The sequence below is a fragment of the Ahaetulla prasina genome, chromosome 8 (genome assembly GCF_028640845.1).
Source record: "Ahaetulla prasina isolate Xishuangbanna chromosome 8, ASM2864084v1, whole genome shotgun sequence".
In the NCBI taxonomy this organism is placed as follows: Eukaryota; Metazoa; Chordata; class Lepidosauria; order Squamata; family Colubridae; genus Ahaetulla; species Ahaetulla prasina.
In genome coordinates, this window is record NC_080546.1 from 21743276 (window position 1) to 21765348 (window position 22073).

The following is a 22073-nucleotide window of genomic DNA, read 5'->3' on the forward strand; positions in this document are numbered from 1 at the left end:
ACATTACCTTGTTGATTATCATTAACCTAATCATTAATCAGGGACGCGGTGGCTTAGTGGCTAAGATGCTGAGCTTGTTGATCGAAAGGTCAACAGTTCAGTGGTTCGAATCCCTAGTGCTGCGTAACGGGGTGAGCTCCTGTTACTTGTCCCAGCTTCTGCCAACCTAGCAGTTCGAAAGCATGTAAAAAATGCAAGTAGAAAAATAGGGACCACCTTTGGTGGGAAGGTAACAGCGTTCTGTGCGCCTTTGGTGTTTAGTTATGCCGGCCACATGACCACGGAGACGTCTTCGGACAGCGCTGGCTCTTCGGCTTTGAAATGGAGATGAGCACCGCCTCCTAGAGTCGGGAACGACTAGCACATATGTGCGAGGGGAACCTTTACCTTTAATTATTAATCAAATCTCAGACCATAAACTTCTAAATCTTAGATTCTCTTATTTCTTAACAAAATCCATTCTTTTCATTCAAACGTAACAGCAGACAGCAAAATATAATTTAAAATCAGGCAGTTCCAGGTTTTTTCTTGTCTTTTCAACTGGGAGAATGTTATATTTAACCCTTGGGGTGTTTTTTTTTTTTTGCTGTCATATAAATCTGGCTATGTTGCCACTATTTAAGTGGTACATCAATTGTCAAAGCAGTTATTGTATGAAATAAGATTATTGTAAATAACTCATTCATTTATATTGCACAAATTATTCTCAACAATGAGAACTGTAATTTGTCCCCCATTTTAGTAAATGCTTTAGGAATTTGTGCCATATGTGTTTTGGTGGAGGTTTTTTTTTTTTTGCAAAACATATTCAAAATGTTTATAAGTTTATAAGAAGTTGATAATCATAATTTTCCATTTAGTTTTAAGTGTTCTTTGTTCAGAATTTGACTCAGACTCAATCCCACCAAGACGGAGTGGCTGTGGATGCCGGCAGCCCGATACAGTCAGCTAGTTCCATCACTGACCGTTGGGGGCGAGTCATTGGCTCCCATGGAAAGGGCGCGCACTCTGGGCGTCCTCCTGGATGCACGGCTGTCTTTAGAAGAACATATGACGGCCGTCGCCAGGGGGGCTTTCTATCAGGTTCGCCTGATACTCCAGTTGCGCCCCTTTCTGGATCGGGCTTCCTTATGCACAGTCACCCATGCCCTTGTTACATCCCGCCTGGACTACTGCAATGCTCTCTACATGGGGCTCCCCTTGAAGGGGACCCGGAGGCTTCAACTGGTCCAGAATGCAGCTGCGCAGGTGATAGAGGGAGCACCTCGTGGCTCCCGTGTGACACCTCTCCTGCGCAGTCTGCACTGGCTCCCAATGATCTTCCGGGTCCAATTCAAGGTGCTTGTTATCACCTTCAAAGCGCTCCATGGCTTAGGACCCGGGTATTTATGGGACCGCCTACTGCCGCCAGTAGCCTCACACCGACCAGTGCGCTCTCACAGAGAGGGCCTCCTCCGGATACCGTCAGCCAAACAATGTCGGCTGGCGACCTCCAGGGGGAGGGCCTTCTCTGTGGGGGCTCCTGCCCTCTGGAATGAGCTGCCTCCGGGGCTTCGTCAACTCCCCGACCTCCGGACTTTTCGCCGCGAGTTGAAGTCGCTGTTGTTTCGACGTGCAGGACTAGCTTGAACATAGTTTTAATTTTAGGGTTTTAATTAGGGTTTTAAACGGGGTTTTAAACTGTATTTAAATTTTTAGGCCGTTATTGAATCAGTTTTTTATATAGTTTTTAAATTTGTATTGTATGTACCGTTTTTATTGGCTGTGAATTGCCCTGAGTCCTTCGGGAGAAGGGCGGTATACAAATATAATAAATAAAATAAATAAATAAATAAATAAATAAATCTTAGTGCAAATCAAATGTTTGTGAGATTCACAGAAGTAGCATGAATACTGAGGTTATAAAATCCCCTGGTACACTTATTTTTTGGCTGCTTCCTTTTTTAAAAAACTTGAGTTGAAAACTATTTGTAAACTATTAGAAAAGGTTCTTTATTGAGTTCATTTGGTACAAAAATGCCAAGCCATATGCAAGAACCTCAAGACTTAAACAACCCCAATATGGACTTATGATCTCCCAAGTTTTGGATTGCTTCTAGCATTTAGTAACACAATATCTGTTTCATAACATAATTTAGCTTAGTTTATTTAGCTTCGTAATTTCCATCCATTGTGGTTTGTAGGCCTACTGTACTGTGTGAATGCCAGTGATGAAAGACAATGAGTTTGAAAAACATCCAATTTGCTCAGGTTGGAGTAAATATGAGAGTATGTATGATTGTATGATTGTATTTGGGGTGTATGTGTGAAAAAATACAGATACCCAACCCTTTGGCTATGAAAACAAAAATTAAATGAAATAAAATTGGACTCTCCCAACTGAATTCCCATAAGCTTCTTACAGCTTCAGCTGACTTGTTTACCCTGAAGAGGAGTCAAGGTATTTATTGGTATCATGTCAGAACCACCTGTATATATTATTTCGGATAAAGGGTAGAGTCATATGTAACGTTAGGATAATTTTAATAGAGTCAATCTTCTTCAGTAGCATTGCTGTCATTTTGCAAATTGTTAAAATCCCTTAAACATGAAACATACAACCATAAGAGATGTGTGGGGTGTATGTGTGAAAAAGTCCAGATACCAACCCAAACTTTCCTTTGGCTATGCCTATCTGCTGTGTATGCAAATGTTTACAAAGAACTGAAAAATATTCATCTTCCTAGTTATGTATCCTGAGACCTTTAAACTTCCCGGCTTTTCTCAGTGGCTCCATCCATCCTTCCTCCCTCTCTCTCTCTCTCTCTCTCTCTCTCAACCCCTGTCTCAGAATATTAATGCAGCGGATAATTGGGTTCAGTTTTGGATTCTCTAGATGGCTTATTGCGGGTGCTAATCCTCACAGAGGCATCTGGGAAAGTGAAAGGTTAGCCGTGGCCTTTGATCTGGATTATGGAATTTGAAAAAAGAAAAAAAAAGACTTCTGCAGTCATGCAAATCATCCTCGTTCGATTCCTAGAATGGGTACTGCTGAATTGGCTTTTTTCCCCCCCCAGCTATTGTGTGCGATTGCCGTTTTTTAAAAAAACTCTGTGTTGGCAGTTGTTGCCCCCACAACATCTGGAGGATATCAAATTGCTTTTACTGTTTTAAAAAACTACTGTTGTTGCTCAATGGAATGGACAGGACTCTCTTGGTTGTCTGAAATCTAAACGCATTCTAGTGGTGGAATGCTTAGTGGTGTTAATTCTCTCCCCCCACCCCAGTTTCTTAATCAAAAGATGTAATTCTCTTCGATTTTTTTTTTTCCTTTAAGAGAAACCGACTGATGCTTATTACTGAAAGTCCATGAGAACGGTACTAAAGCATCTTTTGCCATTCTATTCTTTGACTTTTTCTTAGCTAACTGTCTTTAAGACATTTGTTGCCAGCAGCAATGGTGAGAATTTGTTCAAAAACACACTTTTAGTAAGACAATTGTACCTAAGTCTACGACGACACAGCTTTAAACTTTATTAAAGTCTATCTTGAACTCTTCTTTCCTCTCCGAATTTAAATGGAAGAAAGCTTTTTTGGGGGCGTGGGGGAGCAAGGGTAGACAATTGGACCTAAGTCTACCGTGACACAGCTTTAAACTTTATTAAGTCTGTCTTGGACTCTTCTTTCCTCTCCAAAGTTAAATGGAAGAAGGCTTTGGCAGTCGCCCTGCTGTGAGCTTGATTGATGCAGAAAACATCTGAGGGACTTTTGTTTCCCTGCTTGTTCTTCATGAGTGCATAATGTGTGAATACTCAAATAAGGTCAGCCCTTATCCCATGTAATCTAGGCCTGAAAGCAGATCAGGAGTGACAGTCATACCCCATAAGTGAGAACACAAATCATCCTTTGCAGACTTTGTGAGGTAGTTTTTTTTTCCCCCTTCCCCTTCGCCTTCCATCTTGGAGACGGGTGGGAGGGGAATGACCCAACTTCTTCCTGAAAAGAAAAGAGAATAAATACATGCTTGGAATGCAATGCTGCTCATTCAAGGCAGATCTGGAGGGGGGCCTGGAGGGTGATTTTTTTTTTTGGTAACGAAGCATTAGTCTTTTCACTGGGAGGTTCAAGGAACTTTTCAGTTTTGGGTTGTCCCTGACTAGCAACATGGAATACTGCAAATTGGGAACGGAGTGAGGGAAATTCTTTCCCCATCTGAAGTTGGGGAAAAAAAGGCTTAACTGAATTTTCTTTCAGAATAATTGGGGGGGAAAAACAAGAACAACTTTGGGTGGGTTTTTATTGTTCTTTTGGTTAACCAATCAACAGATTGCTAAGCTTTTGAATAGGGACGTTTTGTGATCCTATATAATGAATCTTGGTGGGGGAAAAAATATTTCCATTGAACCTGGCCTGATTTTAAAGCAACACCAGACATGGATAAGGATAGGAAAACTATCCCGATAACCCTGCACAAAGTTGATATATAAAATAGAGGCAGTGAGCTCTTTTTATGTCCTCTTTTAGGACATGGTAGTTTGGTCATTGATTGAGATAAAGTGATTTAAATTTGAATTGGGTAAATATTTCTATTTGGATAAGGCAAAGTTTGAATGCAATTTGTAGCTGGCTTATTATTATTATCTCTTTTATTCATTAAACATCAACTGAACATTTTATTTATTTATTTATTTATTTATTTATTTATTTGTCACAACAGTATATATAAGCATAAGCATGAAATAACTATACGATATATAAGCATAAATATAATAATAAGTATGTAATAACTATATGAAATTGGATACAATCAAAGGGAACATTAGGACAGGAACGGTAGGCACGTTGGTGCTCTTATGCACGCCCCTGTGACAAATGTAAAAATTTGTCACAAATGCGATTGACTGGTGCAGAGTTGTTGCCAGCGTCCTAGGTATCAACCAAGTATCTTCTTAAAATATAAGGTGTTCTGAGCTTTTTTGCAGTTCCACTGGTGTTATTGCAGGAAGCTGCAATTTCTTGATGTGTTTTGTAAAATTCTTGGACATGGTAGCAAGTGTCCCGATTACAATGGTTATCACTGTTACATATTTCATCCATAGCCATGAAGTTTCGATGGCCAGGTTGCAATATTTTGTGATTTTTTTCCAGTTCTTTTTCTTTGACTCTGGCGTCTCCTGGTACAGCGATATCAATAAACTGTATGCTTCGGCCCTTGACAACCATGATATCTAGCATGTTATGTTCCAAATGATGATCCATCTGAATTCGAAAGTCCCAGAAGATCTTCACTGTCTCATTTTTGATTTTGTGTTCCCATGACTTTTTGGATACATTCATCATCATCATCATCATTGCACAGTCAGCCAGATGTTCAGACTAGGTTTGGCATTTTTGTGTATCTGTCAAGTCCTTACCAAGGACTTGGGATAGGCAGATCTGGATGTTTGACAGTGTTACAGATATCGTTGCAGGATGGAAGCTGTTCCAGGTAAAGATTTGTTGGCAAATCTGTCAATGCCAGTGGTGTTCAAGTGGTGCTCCAGTTGCTTTGGGATTGCACCCAAGGTGCCTATTACTATTGGTACTACCCTTGCTTGCCTTTTCCACAGTCGTTCTAGTTCTATTTTTGGTCTTTGTATTTTGTTATCTTCTCCAGTTCTTTCTATTCTATTCTGCTGTCTCCAGGCACCGCCACATGGACTATCCCAACTTTTTGTTTTTCTTATCGACAATTGTTAAGTCTGGGGTGTTATGTGGCAGGTGCCTGTTTTTTTATTTTTTATTTTTATTATTATTATAAAGTTTTATTCATTAAACATGAAACTTGTTATCCTCATCCTCATCATCCATTGTACAGTCAGTATCCAATATTAGTAGATATAGGCAGGTAGTGGATTTGGCATTTTTGTTATTATCAAATTTATGTGCCTTCTGTCTTATGGCTTAAGGTTCATATTACATTACACCATGGTTTGTTGAAATATACTTTAAAGAAAATGTCACAATTGTTTGGATTGGCACCACATCTTAGGTCAAACCAAAGAAACCAAATTAAGGCTATAAAAAATAAAATGTCAGGGAAATACACACACACACACACACACACACACACAGAATCTCATTTCACTTGGTTTTTCTTTTTTCATTATGGTTTCTATATTCAAAGTCAGGAAAAGTAACTCTGTGGATGTTTGAATTTTTTAAAATTAATGGCTAGCTATTAACAACCACTATCTAACCAGGCTAGTAGATATATACAGGTAGTCCTCAACTTACGACCACAATTGACCTCCAAATTTATGTTGCTAAGTGAGAAATTTGTTAAGTGTGTTTTGCCCCATTTTATGACTTTTCTTGCCACGTTTGTTAAATGAATCACTGCAGTTTGTTAAATTAGTAACACAGTTGTTAAAAGAATCTGGTTTCACCATTCACTTTGGTCAGAAGGTCGCAAAACCAGATCACATGACCCCAGGACACTGCAACCATGATAAATGTGAGATAGTTGTCAAGCATTCAAATTTAAATCATGTGACCATGGGAGTGCAGCAATGGTCATAAGTGTGAAAACTGGTCGTAAGTCAATTTTTTCAGTGCGGTTGTAGCTTTGAATAGTCACTAAGTGAACTCTTGTAAGTCGAGGGCTACATGTACTAGAATATTTGATATGTGCTAATGTCTAATAATTTTCTTTCCTATTTCATTTTTCCTAACAAAAACAGCATATTTCTATCCCTTATATTTCCAATAAAAATAAACCTGTGAGGGAGGCTGGGCTGACAGTGATTGGACTAGTGCCAGGCCAATCCAATGAGATTCTGTAAGTCAAAGTGGACTAGAAAATGAATGCTCCATTTTAATTTAAACATCTTAACCAGGAGTGAAATCCAGCTGGTTTTGGCAGGTTTTGGAGAACCGGTAGCGGGAATTTTGAGTAGTTCAGAGAACCAGCAAATACCACCTCTGGCTGGCCCCAGAGTGGGGTGGGAATGGAGATTTTGCAATATCCTTCCCCCAAGAGTGGGGAAGGAATGGGGATTTTGCAGTATCCTTCCCCTGCCACACCCACCAAGCCAAGCCCACAGAACCTGTAGTAAAAAAAATTGGATTTCATTAACCCTGCACCACTCGCTCTCACTGTAACCAACAAAACTGTTTGTGTGTATGTGTGTGTGTGTGTGAAACAAACTAACATTAAAAAAAAACCTAGAACAATCATTAACCTGTACAGAATTCTTATGATTTACTGGTTTCCATATCAATGAGAGAACAGTAATATTCAGTTCTTGGTTTATGCCATTTTTAATGCTGTCAGACCTTTCCAATACAAGAAAATACACTATAGGGTAATTAGAAATAGGAAGGTAGAATTACACCACTGATAGGATTAAAAAGCACAGACAAAATGTTGATTTTTCATTTATATATACTTTTAAAGACTTTTATTGATTAAATCTTTGCTACATAATTTAATATATATCCTAGCAATATGTAATTGAATAATGTAATAAAGAATATATAAAATGAAAAAAAATCTAAAAACTAAGAAGTTTCTTCTTCTGGCATAATTAGAGTAGCTTCACATATCATTTATTTTGAATTATGCTGCTGTTATTATAGAGGGCCTAAAGTGTTTATTTAGATGAAATCTGACTTCCTAATTGTCTCAGGACTATGAAAACAAAAATAAAATGAAATAAAATATGATCCTTCCAATAGAATTCCTTAAGCTTCTTACAGTTCAACCAACTTGTTTATCTTGTCAAGTGGCAAGATATTTTATTGGTATTGGATCAGGACCATCTGTATATATTACTTTGGATAAAGAGTGGAGTCATATGTAACATTAGGATAATTTTTATTAGAGCCATCTTCTTCACTAGCATTGATATCATTTTGCAAATTGTTAAATATCCCTTAAATATGAAACTTATAACTATAAGAGATGTTGCCTCCTTAAATCAGATTTCCTTCCAATGTTGTGCCATAAACTTTAGTTCACTGAAGTTTAGCAGAGTAAGTTACTAAGAAAGTTGAAATGTAATAATAACATAATAACAGAGTTGGAAAGGACCTTGGAGGTCTTCTAGTCCAACCCCCTGCCCAGGCAGGAAACTACACCATTTCAGACAAATGGCTATCTAACGTTTTCTTAAACATTTCCAGTGTTGGAGCATTCACAACTTCTGCAGGCAAGTTGTTCCACTTATTGATTGTTCTAACTGTCAGGAAATTTCTCCTTAGTTCTAAGTTGCTTCTCTCCTTGATTAGTTTCCACCCATTGCTTCTTGTTCTACCCTCAGGTGCTTTGGAGAATAGTTTGACTCCCTCTTCTTTGTGGCAACCCCTGAGATATTGGAACACTGCTATCATGTCTCCCCTAGTCCTTCTTTTCATTAAACTAGACATACCGAGTTCCTGCAACCGTTCTTCATATGTTTTAGCCTCCAGTCCCCTAATCATCTTTGTTGCTCTTCTCTGCACTCTTTCTAGAGTCTCAACATCTTTTTTACATCGTGGCGACCAAAACTGAATGCAATATTCCAAGTGTGGCCTTACCAAGGCATTATAAAGTGACATTAACACTTCACGTGATCTTGATTCTATCGCTCTGTTTATACAGCCCAGAACAGTGTTGGCTTTTTTGGCAGCTGCTGTACAGTTGCCAAAAGAGCCAACACTATTCTGGGCTGCATAATGTAGGAACAAATACATCGTATGCTTTTATCCAAATGCCCCTTTCCTTTTTTCCCCCCCCAAAAAATATGTCAGTGGTTGATAAAAACCACCTTTTTGCAAACTTTTACAATGACGAGTATTTATGAAAAAAAAATCAAAGTGGTTTTGAAACAAAGCAGACGCACATTCAAGATACATTACTAACGGCAATAGAATCACTTTTGTGACATGAAAAATGTTGTAAGATAGGACACAAATTTGTGGTGGGTGATTGAGAAAACAGTTTTCTAGTATCTCCAGATAAAATCACACCTCTTCAAAAGCAAAAAGTATCAACATGAGGTACTATACGTATGCAATGTATCACTTTTTCTAGTTTGTTCCAAATTTTGAATTTGAAATTTGCATGACCTTTATAGAATCAAGTATATGCAATCTTTCCAGAAAGCTGTTATTGTGTGAATTTTCCTTAGCATGTTTAGATTACATGAGTCCTGATCATATGAACTGAGCCTTGAATGAATGAACAAATATAATTAATGTTTGCAGAATTCTGTTCCTTGTTTTCTTTAAAATCATATAGTATTCAGTAGTTTGTGTTTGGCATATGAATAGAATAGGAATAGAAGAGTTGGAAGGGACCTCTGAGGTCTTCTAGTCCAATCCCCTGCTTAGGCAGGAAACACTATACCATTTCAAACAAATGGTTGTCCAGTCTCTTCTTTAAAACTTCCAGTGTTGGAGAGTTCAAAACTTCTGGAGGCAAGTTGTTCCACTGGTTAATTGTTCTAACTGTCAGGAAAATTCTCCTTAGTTCTAGCTTGCTTCTCTCCTTGATTAGTTTCCATCCATTCTTGTTGTCCTACCCTCTGGTGCTTTGGAGAATAGCTTGACTCCCTATTCTTGGTGGCAACCCTTGAGATATTGGAACACTGCTATCATGTCACCCCTAGTGACATACTCAAGGTTTGAATCAGAGGAAGCTACTTTCTCTTTCACAGATTCGATTCCTATACCATAATTCAGTGGTTTTTTTAAGCAAATTGATATGATTTAATTTTTATGTCCTATGTTCTCAGTATGTGCAATAGCATACAATCTAAGTGTTAAGATAGTATTCCAGGGGTGAAATCCAGCAGGTTCTAACATGTTCTGGAGAACCAGTAGCGGAAATTTTGAGCAGTTTGGAGAACCGGTAGCGGAAATTTTGAATAGTTTGGAAAACCGGCAAATACCACCTCTGGCTGGCCCCAGAGTGGAGTGAGAATGGAGACTTTGCAATATCCTTCCCCCAGGAGTGGGGATGGAATGGGGATTTTGCAGTATCCTTCCCAGGAGTGGGGTAGGAATGGAGATTTTGCAGTATTCTTCCACTGCCACACCCACCAAGCCACACCTACCAAGCCACACCATACCACACCCACCAAGCCACACCCACAGAACTGGTAGTAAAAAAATTTGGATTTCACCACTGTAGTATTCTATAACTAAATGAATGGATGTTATTCATGTGATTCACTGGGTTCTTTCTGCAATATAGAGTTTTCCTGAAAACACTGAAGACATATTGGCAGAAGTCTAGTTTAGGATAAAGTGTAAACATAAAGATAAATGTTTCCTCTGTCTAGTCATGTCCAACTCTAGGGCTGGTGATCATCTCCATTCCTTAGCTGATGGAGCCAGCATTGTCTGAAGACATTTCCGTGGCCAGCATGACTATAAGCCAAAGAGGCACAGAACCCTGTGACTTTCCCACCAAAGTGGTACCTATTTATCTACTTATATTTGCATGCTTTCAAACTACTAGGTGGCCAGGAACTGGGACAAGTAATGGGAGCTCATTCTGTTGTTTAGTGCTTTGGTCTCAAATCCAGGCTGTTAGCTTTCCAACTGACAAACTTAGCGTCTTTAACTGCTGAGCCACCATGCCCTCTAGTTTAGTATGAAATGTAGTATGATCAAAACAACTTCAGTGCTTTTAAATTTAAGAGGGTGTAAAAAAGCTTTTAAACCAGTTTAAATGCTGGACAGAACTTCCTCAAAGCAACGATCTGCCTTTCACAACAAGCTTGAAAAAGATCAGTTGTTTTTCCCAAAATCAAACAGAAAGATATACAGGCAGTATTCAGTTCAAATCATTCCTTTAGTGATCATTTCAAATTACAATAGTATGGGGAAAAGTGACTTATGGGTGATTCTCATTCATTGCAGCACCCATGGTAATGTGATCAAAACCTGCTTGGCAACCAGCATGTATTTATGATGGTTTGAGAATCCCAGGGTCATGTGATTGCCATTTGCCATCCTCCCAGTCAACAAGCAAAATCAATGGGGGATGTTGAATCCACTTAACAACTGCCATGATTCACATAACAACCATGGCAAAAAAAACAACCTTGTAAAATTGAGTACAACTCACTTAAGAATTGCCTTGCTTAGCAATTGCAATTCTAGTCCCAGTTACATCGCAAGTCAACAACTTTGTTGTTTCCCAAAATTATATTAAAAAAGCTTATATATGTCAAATCTGCAGAATGGAAGTTGGGTGTTTTTTTTTGAGAGAGAGAGAATGTTAAAACATGAATTCTTTTATAGGATTGAACTGAAGTTTGGAACAAGTATGGGCCACCTTAACTAGAGACTATGTGCTAAATTCCAAGTCCTTTTTTTTTGTTTCATATTTTTTTTTATAAGCAGTAAAATAGTAAGGCTTTTTTTCTTGTAATCCTTGACTGAAGCAGCACATGCCTCTCTAGCAATGCTCTTCATAGAAATAGAGGAGAAAGTTTGTGTTTTAATATAGTCCAGCAGAAGAAAACTAAACTAATTACCCCAAAGGTGCTTTTTTTCAAGAGGCAACTGGACTTTTTGGTTTTTCTTTGAAGACTTTTCGCTTCTCACCCAAGGAGCTTCTTCAGAGCTGAAGAAGAACCATGACCTAGATCAGGGGTCTCCAACCTTGACAACTTTAAGACTTGTGGACTTCAACTCCCAGAATTCCTCAGCCAGCTTTGGTGACCTAGATGACTGAGAATCTCTGTAAACACTTAACTAATTACAATCACTAGTGGACCTAGATGAAAGATACGATTTAATTTATTTATTAGTTTTATAACTCTTTTCTACAAGAACTCAAAGATGACTAATGGGGAATTATTTCTTGTTATCCCCATGGCAGTCACCCTGTATATGGACATGTCTGCAGGTGGGGTCATGGGAGTTTAAGGGAGGGCAAGTGACAAAAACAGCAATGGTGCAATGCCACCTGTACAAAAGGATGTGAGCTTGTATTGGGATGGACCTTGAATTTCTGTCATTGAGAGAAAAGCATTCGATCCTGTAGATCAGGGGTGTCAAACTCAATTTCATGGAGGGCCGCATCAGGGTTGTGTGTGACCTCGGGCCGTGGTGGGTGTGGCCAGTTTGACATAATTTGTGTCGGGGGCAGCTGTGGTGGCCTGAGCGCTCTGCTCCCGAGCTCTGTTTTCGGCTGCGACAGCCTCCTGCAACCGTCTGCTAGCGAAAATAGACCTCGGAAGGGCTGCATGCGGCCTTCCCGAGATCCATTCTCGCTGGCAGAGGCACCGCAAACCAGTCCGCTGTTTCCAGGTGGCCCTGTGGGCCACATCTAAGCACCCCACAGGGCGGATCAGGACCCGGGGCCTTGAGTTTGATACCCCTGCTGTAGATATTTATGCATATAAGCTTTGTTGGGCTGAACAAGAGTGGGGGACTGGCCTCTTGAGTATTGCTGGATGATAAGGGTGGATTTGAATCTGGGTCGTCCATCCTATCTCAATACTTTTAACTACTGATCCCTTTACCTCCCAGTGATAAGGATAAACTCCCACTAATAGAATGTAATTTGCTTCTAAGAAAACATGTACAGGGTTTTGTGATGAGACTGGGTTACTTATGTAGGAGAGAGCAGCCTGTTGACCTCAGGGGGCTTCTCGCTGGCCTAGAAACTTATAAAGAATAGTGTAAGTAAGCTTTGATTTGTTTATCATTGTTCCTTGGGGGTTGGGGGTGCTGTTAAAAAAGGGCAATTGCCAATGTAATACATTCTGTGAAACAATATTAAAAAAAATTGTGGAGGTGAATAAAGTAGTCTTATTTTTGTTTCTGGATCATCCCTGGCAGAATTATATATCTTGTTAGAAACTACATGTTAGATTTTTGAAGCAGCATGGCTTTGTTTTGCTAACGTGAGTGTGAAATTGACAAGGGAGCTGAGATTCTTTTTCATTCCATCTGAGTTTCTCTCTCTCTCTCTCTTTCTCTCTCTCTCTCTCCTCCTCCTCCTCCCTCTCTCTCCTGATTTGCTGCAACTTCTAAGTTTACATGAATTCCCTGTGTGGGCAGCAATCAGTCCATGCTCCTGTCTCAGGAATCCAGTCCTGCTTGGAGTCCTGCTGCCCTTTTGTTGTCCTTCCTCCAAGGGTGATCAGTTGAGGACTATGTGGTGACAGAACTAGTTTGTAACAGGCTTGTCTTTCAACTTCTCTTCTTTAGGCTCCGCTGGCACAACTCATCTGAATTGCTGAGAGGCGGGAGCACGAGAGCCTCTCTGTGAACTAAGCAAGTGAAGAAGGGAACCACGAGAGCTGCTGCCGCTATCGCTTCTGCTGCAATGAACTGGCTAGATGAACCGAATTGGCAACTTCACATTTCCTTCCTTGTGCTGCTCTCTATTCACACGAAGGGTAAGAAGATAAAATGCTGTGCAGTTTTGATAGGGTGCTGAACTAAAAAGTGCAACTTAGGCAGAATCTCTGAGCTTCTTGGGGTTTGTTTTTGTTTTGTTTTTTAAAAAAGATTTGTGTTCAAGGTTCCACAAGGTAAATGGTTTATAGTGCTGTGCATGGAAAGGCTTAATTTAGAAATAGATGGATGGTTTAACTTGCCAGGCCTCTCCTTTGTTTTTCTGTCTTTTAAAAATACTGCTGTGTGGTTCTTTGAATAATATTTCAAATGGAATGATGCGGTGCTCCAGAGAGCCCTTTCAAAATCAGTAGCAAGTGCTGCTTAAGGTTGCCATTTTAAAAGAGCTATTGGAAAGAATTAAAAAGGCAGTGTTAAGAGATTTGGGCTCTTAGCATTTTTAAGGTACAGTAGCTAATTAATGCAAATGACACTTGAGGAACAGCAAACTTTTTTTCCCTCAGAAGCACTGAAAAATGACTGAAAAAGAAGAAAGGAAATTTAATGACCTCTTCTGGGATCAGATGTTTGATGTGCTTCAAAACTCTAGAAACAGATATATAACCGAACTGATTTAAATAAATTATATTAGCAATAAGTACATTTCCATGAAGTCAGTTGTATACACAGCTGTGGAACTACTCTGGTCAAAAATAGAACCTTTCTATTAATTTGAACAATATTGTTCAACTAAACTTAACTGATAGTTGAGAAATGAATTTTCAAAGCTTTATGTAACTTAAAGTGGTATATGTTTGTTTGATCTATTAAAATCAATTAATTTGAAAATATCCAGCCCTCACAGTTGTCTGGTAACAAACCAGTGTCTTAAATATACCACTTTGGTTTATGAAGGCTTACCTTACACGTTCTTTGAGGCTACATTGCCTATATTTACAAACAACCCTGAAATATGGTGGCATAGTTCTTATATTTTACTTGTAGCATTATCTGGCTGGTATCCCACACAAGGAGAAAAGAATTTTGTATACTCACATAGATAAAACAATCCAAGAAATTGCTTATGGAAGATGATTCCAGTTTTCATAATTAATTCTTTTGGTCCATTCTTAGTCCTCTACTCCAGTGTCCCCTCATGTGTAGGGCCCATTCCAGTGAAAAAGATCAGCATTTACACACTTAATGTAATGTATTACTTGAGTAATGTGAGCTTTGGGACAGTACCTGCTGTGTATTCTGGTTTCAAGAAGATGGTATTTACAGTATAATACATTTTAATGTTTGGTGGTCCCCATGGCACTTGTTATCACCTCCCATTACATGCTTTTCACTTGTGTCCCCCTTGAAATATCCTTGCTTTCCCACGTTATTGAGGAAGTTCAAGGGTGACTTTTAAAGAATTAAAGACTTAAACAGATTTTGGATAGTTTATATTCCATTCCCAGATGGCATACAGCTCTTCCCACCTTAAAATGCAGATTCTTAATGGTTTGGCTGATTCTCAAGGGAAATAGATCTGTACAGAGATACGAACATCTGTAAGGGTGTGGAGAGATTTATGCAGGAAACCTGCAGTGAGCTGCTGAAAGACTAATACTGACAATGTTTCCATCCAAAGGAACTGAATATTGTTTTTTGATTAGAATATTAAAAATGGGAAACGTGAGCAAAACTAAAACAAATATGAATACAGAATCTGAACTAAAAATAGTTTCTTTCTTTTCCTTTTCCTGAGTTTGTATATAAAGCATATATACAGATCTTACTTTCATCTCTACTTCAATTATTAATATTATCCAGGTATTTTACGGGGAAGTCAGGCTATGGGATTCATATCCATTATTCAGATTCTCCAGAGATCAAGGCATTTCTACATTTCTTATATGGAGATAACTGTTTCCAGATTTAAAAAAAATAAAAGCAGGACGATTGTTCTCTTTCCATGTTTAGTCAAATGATATTTTATGCCATGTAGAAATATGCCACTTGGTTCTTAGGTAAAGGTAATTGCTAGTTGTTTCCAGCTCTAGGGAGTGGTGCTCATCTCCGTTTCAAAGCCAAAGAACTAGCGCTGTCCGAAGACGTCTCCGTGGTCATGTGGCCGCCATGACTAAACTCCGAAGGCGCACGGAGTGCTGTTACCTTCCCACCAAAGGTGTTCCCTATTTTTTTACTTGTATTTTTTATGTGCTTTCGAACTGCTAGGTTGGCAAAAGCTGGGGCAAATGACGGGAGCTCGCTCCGTTATGCAGCTCTATGGATTTGAACTGCTGAACTGCTGCCCTTCTGATCGACAACCTCAGTGTCTTAGCCACTGAGCCACTGCATCCCTAATTACAAAGCCCAAATTATTATTTTCAAAAAAATCTTACTTACTCAGAAAAATATACTTATTTGTATATATTTTTATTTATTTATTTATTTTGTCAAACACAACAATATATATAAGTATAAACATGAAATAACCACACAAATTGAATACAACCAAAGGGAACATTAGGACAGGAACGGTAGGCACACTGGTGCTCTTATGCATGCCCCTTACAGACCTCTTAGGAATGGGGTGAGGTCAACAGTAGACAGTCTTTGGTTAAAGTTTTGGGGATTTTGGGATGAGACCACGGAGTCAGGTTGTGCATTCCAGGTATTAACAACTCTGTTACTGAAGTCATATTTTCTACAATCACTATTGGAGCGGTTCACTTTAAGTTTAAATCTATTGTGTGCTTGTGTATTGTTGTGGTTGAAGCTGAAGTAGTCTTCGACAGGAAGGACATTGTAGCAGATGATTTTATGAGTTATGCTCAGGTCATGCAGAAGGCGGCGTAGTTCTAAATTTTCTAAACCCAGGATTTCAAGTCTGGTGGCATAAACTATTTTGTTGTGATCAGAGGAGTGGAGAACTCTTCTTGTAAAATATTTCTGGACACGCTCAATTGTATTAATGTCTGAAATGAAGTGTGGGTACCAGACAGATGAGCTGTAATCGAGAATTGGTCTAACAAATGTTTTGTATGTTCTGGTTAGTAGTGTAATCTTTCCGGAGAAGAAGCTACGGAAGATTAGATTTACAACCCTTAATGCCTTTTTGGCGATGTAGTAGTATATCTCATCCTAGAACCACAGAATGTTTTGCATCTCAGGATGGATGATCTTGTTTATCTCAAACAAGATTAAAAATCACTTGGTGTACACATTGCCCAAGGCCAAACTAAACAAGAAACTAAATGAATATGGATTTTCCTTAAAATCAGATAGAGTGGAAATGGGATGGATTATCTGTTGATGTTTGTTTTTCACAAGTTTTTCCAAACTGAAATGGATATATCTGAGCTTCTGTTGGTCTCATTAGAGAAAATATGTATAGTTGTAACTTTGCTGTAACAAATCAAGTAATAATTTGGTTGAGTTTTAATTATGTTGGGAAAACAAAGGAGGAGGGAAAAGCTTAATAGATTCTAATCCAGTTATGATTCAGGCATCTTCCTGGACCTAAAATGTTTGGGAGATCTATTCATATATCTCCAGGATTTTAGTAGTTTAGCAAAACACCACCATTGTAGAATGAAGCATTCTGTTTCTTTGATTTATAAGTGAAGAATAAAAAAGACCATCTATGTATATTGCAGGTAGCTAAAATAAGAGATATTTGAATAAAACAAAGATATGGTAGCTCAGTTTCAGTTTATGTCATCATGAGAATTTGCCTTACTCAAAAGTTGCTTTGTTTTTTTATTCCTTTACCATTTTCAGTATAACTTGTGGGGGAAAAAAACTTTGAAAATTCTTCAATCATTTAGCACGCTAAATTTGGAGAGGAGCTTCACGAATACAGAAGAATGAGGTTATGCCTGGAATAGCAGATGTAGACATAATTTGTAGTTAGAATTTATTTATTTATTTATTTGTATCCCATTTTTATTATTTTTACAAATAACAAAAAGTGGCGAACATACCCAACATACCTTCCTTTTATTTTCCTCACAACAACAGCCCTGTAAGGTGGGGTTGAGCTGAAAGGGAATGACTGGCCCAAAGCCACCTAGCTGGTTTCTATGGGTAAGGCAGGACTAGAATTTATGATCTTCTGCTTTCTAGCCAGGTGCCTTAACCACTAGACAGAACTGTCTTTGAGTTAGGCACACAGTTACATTCTACACACTCATTAATTCGGAAAAATAATTTATGACGAGGAACTTACAAGTAAATACAAGTTACTGCCCTTAGGGATGAAAAAACCCTAAATTTCAGATTATGAGATCAGAATTGATTTTAAATACTTGGAAAAGACTCTGAGAACATAATGATCAGCTTGTGGATAAGCAGTTTAGTTCAGTTGGGCTGGTGAAGACATAGTCATATAACTTAACCAGTTTCTTCCCCTTCTCTTTGAACTTAAGTTGAAGAAGTGTTAAGAGAGAGGTTACTGCTTCAGTACTTTTTAAGCTACATGCAAACTTACTTCTGAAGTGAATTTCAGAGGGGGTGATTAGTAGCACCCCCTTTCGGATTTGTTTTGTTGTTCACAGCTGCTGTACTTTATCTCACTTTCTCCTGTTTACCCAGATGCTTTTCTACAAAGCAAAGACAGTTTGGTTTGATGCTAGTAAAGGGGTCACAGGGTTTACACGGCACATCTATTTTAGCCATCTTTAAAATCACTCTAAAATTGGTCAGAGAACTAAAAGGACAAATGGTAATTATTATTAAATATATATTCATAAGGAAAACCTGTATAACCCGGTAAAATTAAATTAGTACATATTGTAAAGTAGGAAAAAAAATACTTAAGTCAATTAAGACTGTTGGTATTTGGGGATGGTAAGGGTCAAAAGAGATTTGGCAAGTGAATGAGGTGTTTTTTCTATTCCTTATGGGTACTTAAAAATGTCTAAAATATTGGGTTCTTCTCCCACTCAATTTTAGAAGGTATGCTCAATATGGGCAAATAAGTGCTAGATGGAAAGAAGATCAAAAAATTGGTATAATGCAAAGGGAGGAAAATTTAATAAAGCAAATAGAAATCAGACCCAGGAGCATATAAAGAGATTGTATAATGTGTTGCTTGAAATAGATTCGGAAAAGGATTTGGTAAAGGATTGTATGATAAAATGGGCACAGAATATTCAGGAACCAATAATGTTGGAAACATGGGAGAAAATTTGGGTTAGAAATGTTAAGTTTACACAAGCACAGAATTTAAGGGAAAATTTTTATAAGATGTTTTATAGATGGCACCAAAAAATTATCATGTATGTATCCTAATATCCAAGCGAAATGTTGGAGGTGTGATTGTGATGATGCTACATATTTTCATATTTGGTGGACTTGCAAGAAAATTAAGGTCTTTTGGATAAGAATTTGGTGGATTATTCAAAATGTACTGAAGAAGAAGATAAAGTTCCTGCCACAATTTTTCCTTTTGGGAATTATAACGGATTGTACAGGGATTGAGACTAAATTGATTCTGAATTTAATAACAGCAGCAAGACTGTTGATTGGACAATACTGGAAGAAAGAAGAGATACCTACAATAGAAGAATGGATATTGAAAGTTATTAATTTGGCTGAGATGGCTAAAATCTCAGCTTTTTTAAAAGACAATACGCAGGAAAGATATTTAATTGAATGGAAAAATGGATTGATTATCTACAAAACAGATATCAGATTAAGAAATATCAGATTGCCTTTGAATAATTAGAAAGTTATTTTATGTAATGGGGAGGGGGTTGGGAGATGAAAAGCTTTGGATGTGGTTATTTGGATTGGAAGGGAAAATTTTATTCTATGTTTGGTTTATGTATAACAATACCTTGTGATTGACCGGGAAGCCGGGGGAGGAGGGGAAGGGGGTTTTTTGGGAGGGAGGGGGGAAAAAAGGGGGAAAAATGTTTTTGTTTTTTAAAACTCTTTCAATAAAAAAGAAAAAAAATTTAGAAGGTATGCTATATAAACCCGATTTAATCCTTTAGCCCAGGAGTCTCCAACCTTGGGTGCTTTAAGCCTAGAGGACTTCAACTCCCAGAATTCCCCAGCCAGCAAAGCTGGCTGGGGAATTCTGGGAGCTGAAGTCCTCCAGGCTTAAAGTGGCCAAGGTTGAAGACCCCTGCTTTAGCCAAGGAAATCTGCTCATCTCTGTTTAGGAGCAACCGTAAATTATTCTGAAAATCTCCATGACAAGAGTTAGGCTTTTACAATGGTTCTGAAGCACTCACTGCTGATTCTCATCTGTTGCATACAATTACACAAAATAATTCAGCTATTTAAATAACTATTTAAGCAAAATATAAATCTTAATTTTGTCCAGGTAAACTCAGTGGACATAGAGGAAAATAAAAATTGCCTTGTTTGGATTATGAAAATCCTATTCTGGACTGTGTTTTGGGTTGGGGGATCAATTAAAACAATCCAGTGTCTTACAGCGGCTCCTTCCTTAAATTTACTATTCATAAATAATTCTATTCGGAAACGTAAAAAAAATTATTCCACAAACTAAACTCATACTCTTTATTGGAAAGATAGTTCTCTATATTGTGATTGTCCAAATTCATTGGAACTGCTAGTGGAAATTTTTGGGAGGTGTAACTCAAATATTACTAAGGCTACTAAATTTGGGAAGATGATCTGAAACTTTGGGCTAAATAGATATAAGGATGTGTATCACGAGAAAAAAATCAGGTTGGAACAATATTCAGAGTTCCATGAATTGTGTTTTAGAGATTCAGAATATAGTATTTGGTATATTAAATTAAAACTATCCCTTGTACATCCAAATCAGGAATCTCTTGTTTAATAGTAGTTAATAAACTGGGGTAGTACAAATATGTCATTTGGCTTTACTAATTAATCTGACTTATTATCCTGGTATGAACCCAGAGTTCCCTTATTTATCCACAAGGAATCCTTCCTCAATACAAATTGATCTAAAAAATCCTTGGCAAAATTCACTTAGCAAAAAACGGGAGAGGCTAAATATGAATGTTTTGTTTTATGACTCATTGTGGCTCATGATACTATAAGTTTCAAACAGTGGCAAAATCATAATAATAATTTATTGTTTTATGGCCCATTCTTTAATAATGCTTCATTTCAGCGTAAAATGATCCTATATATCAAATTGCAAATGTACTGGAAATCTCATTTAGTTGGGACAGACAGAATATCCCGAAAAGGGTTTTTTGAATATTTAGAACTGGTAAATTATCTTGTAAAGATAATGGGTTTGCTCTATTGATTTAAAAAGCAATTCCCCAAAGTATAATATAAAATTTATTCCATAGCACTTCTGGTTTTATTCTCAATTATACATTCAGCAAAAATAGTAGTTTTAATGCTCAGCATAGGCGGTGTGATGGCTCAGCAGTTAAGAAGCTGGGCTTGTTGGCTGGAAAGCTGTCAGACCAGGTTCGAGAACCAAGTGCCACATGACGGGGTGAGCTCCTGCTAACCTAGCAGTTTGAAAACATGCAATTTCGAGTAGATAAATAGGTACCACTTTAGTGAGACGGTAACAATGCTCCGTGACATCATGCTGGCCATATGACTGCAGAAATGTCTTTGGACAGCATTGGGTCAATGGCCTTAAAACAGCCATTGACCTATCACTCCCTATAGTTGGCGATGACTAGCAGAGTAAAATTCTCCTTCACCTCATCCTTATGATAGATCTTGCCAAATGTATCTATCATCCCTTGGAGAAATTTCCAAAAACTTGGTATTGTTTTACATTGCCTTTCCCTTTTTTGCTGTGAAAAGGATGTAGTATTCCAAGACAACTTCCTAATTAGGGTGTGCTTTTTCACATTTTGCCATTAGGTCAGAGCTATTAATATTTTAAATTTATTACTTACAGCATACTGCCCATAACTGGGCACTGTAGAAAAATGAAGGTAACAGGTCCATAAATGCAAATCTATAATCTAATATTCCAGGCTCCCTCATTTTAATTGTCTGGCAACGTTGGACAAAGTTTATTACTATATTTTTATAATCACTTCTAAAGGATTGTATTAAGTGGATACTTTAAACTGATTTATTTAGAGTTAAATGGAAGTTGGTCTCTCATTATATTATCTAAAAAGCTTATCTTCCTTTCTCGGTTGTGGTGTTCCGCAGCACTCCAATAAATATGTTGTTTTGTGTAAGATTGATATCATGTTGGTGTATTACTTGAAAAAGAATATAAATTATCCTAAAACCTCAAACATTTAACTTTCTTGAGGTGGAGGAAGCTAACACTTTAGTCGGTCATTCTAGTCTTTGGCAGATACTGCATATCCTGTAGAGAAAATATTTAGAAGGTTAAAGCTGTTATATGTTTTGCATATGTCAACTCATGGAGACAATAATCCGAGGCTTTCTAGGGTCAGCAGAATAGAAGAAAGTCAGTAGCATTCAAAGGGCAAGTTTTAAGGTAGCATAACTACAATGAGATATCTCTCCACTCTTTATTTTTCCCTGAACTTTGTTTCTCCAAGCTGTACTTTTAGGTGATATGTAGCTTTCTGAGAGAGCACACCATCGGGTAGGAAAGAAATCGGGATCTTGTGTACTATCCTTTTTTCTTCTTTCTTTTTGCTCACCTGTATATCTCAGTCTGCTCATCTTCTCATTGTTCCCATCACCCATCTTCTTCCACTTAATGACTGTATGACTGCAACTTTGTTGCTTGCATCCTTATCATTTATATTGATATTGATTGTTTCCTGATTGCTTATTTGTACCCTATGAGTATATTAAGTGTTGTACCT

General features: G+C 37.9%; 1 protein-coding gene across 1 annotated transcript in view; it reads left to right on the forward strand.

Annotated features, from left to right (window-relative positions):
- The window catches only part of BMPR1B (bone morphogenetic protein receptor type 1B), a 238225-nt gene that overhangs the window by 133602 nt on the left and 82550 nt on the right, over positions 1–22073 (forward strand). The window contains exon 3 of the mRNA XM_058193223.1: positions 13174–13364. Coding sequence (XP_058049206.1) covers positions 13292–13364 — 73 coding nt within the window. The 5' untranslated portion in view covers positions 13174–13291. The remainder of the gene's footprint in view (positions 1–13173; positions 13365–22073) is intronic.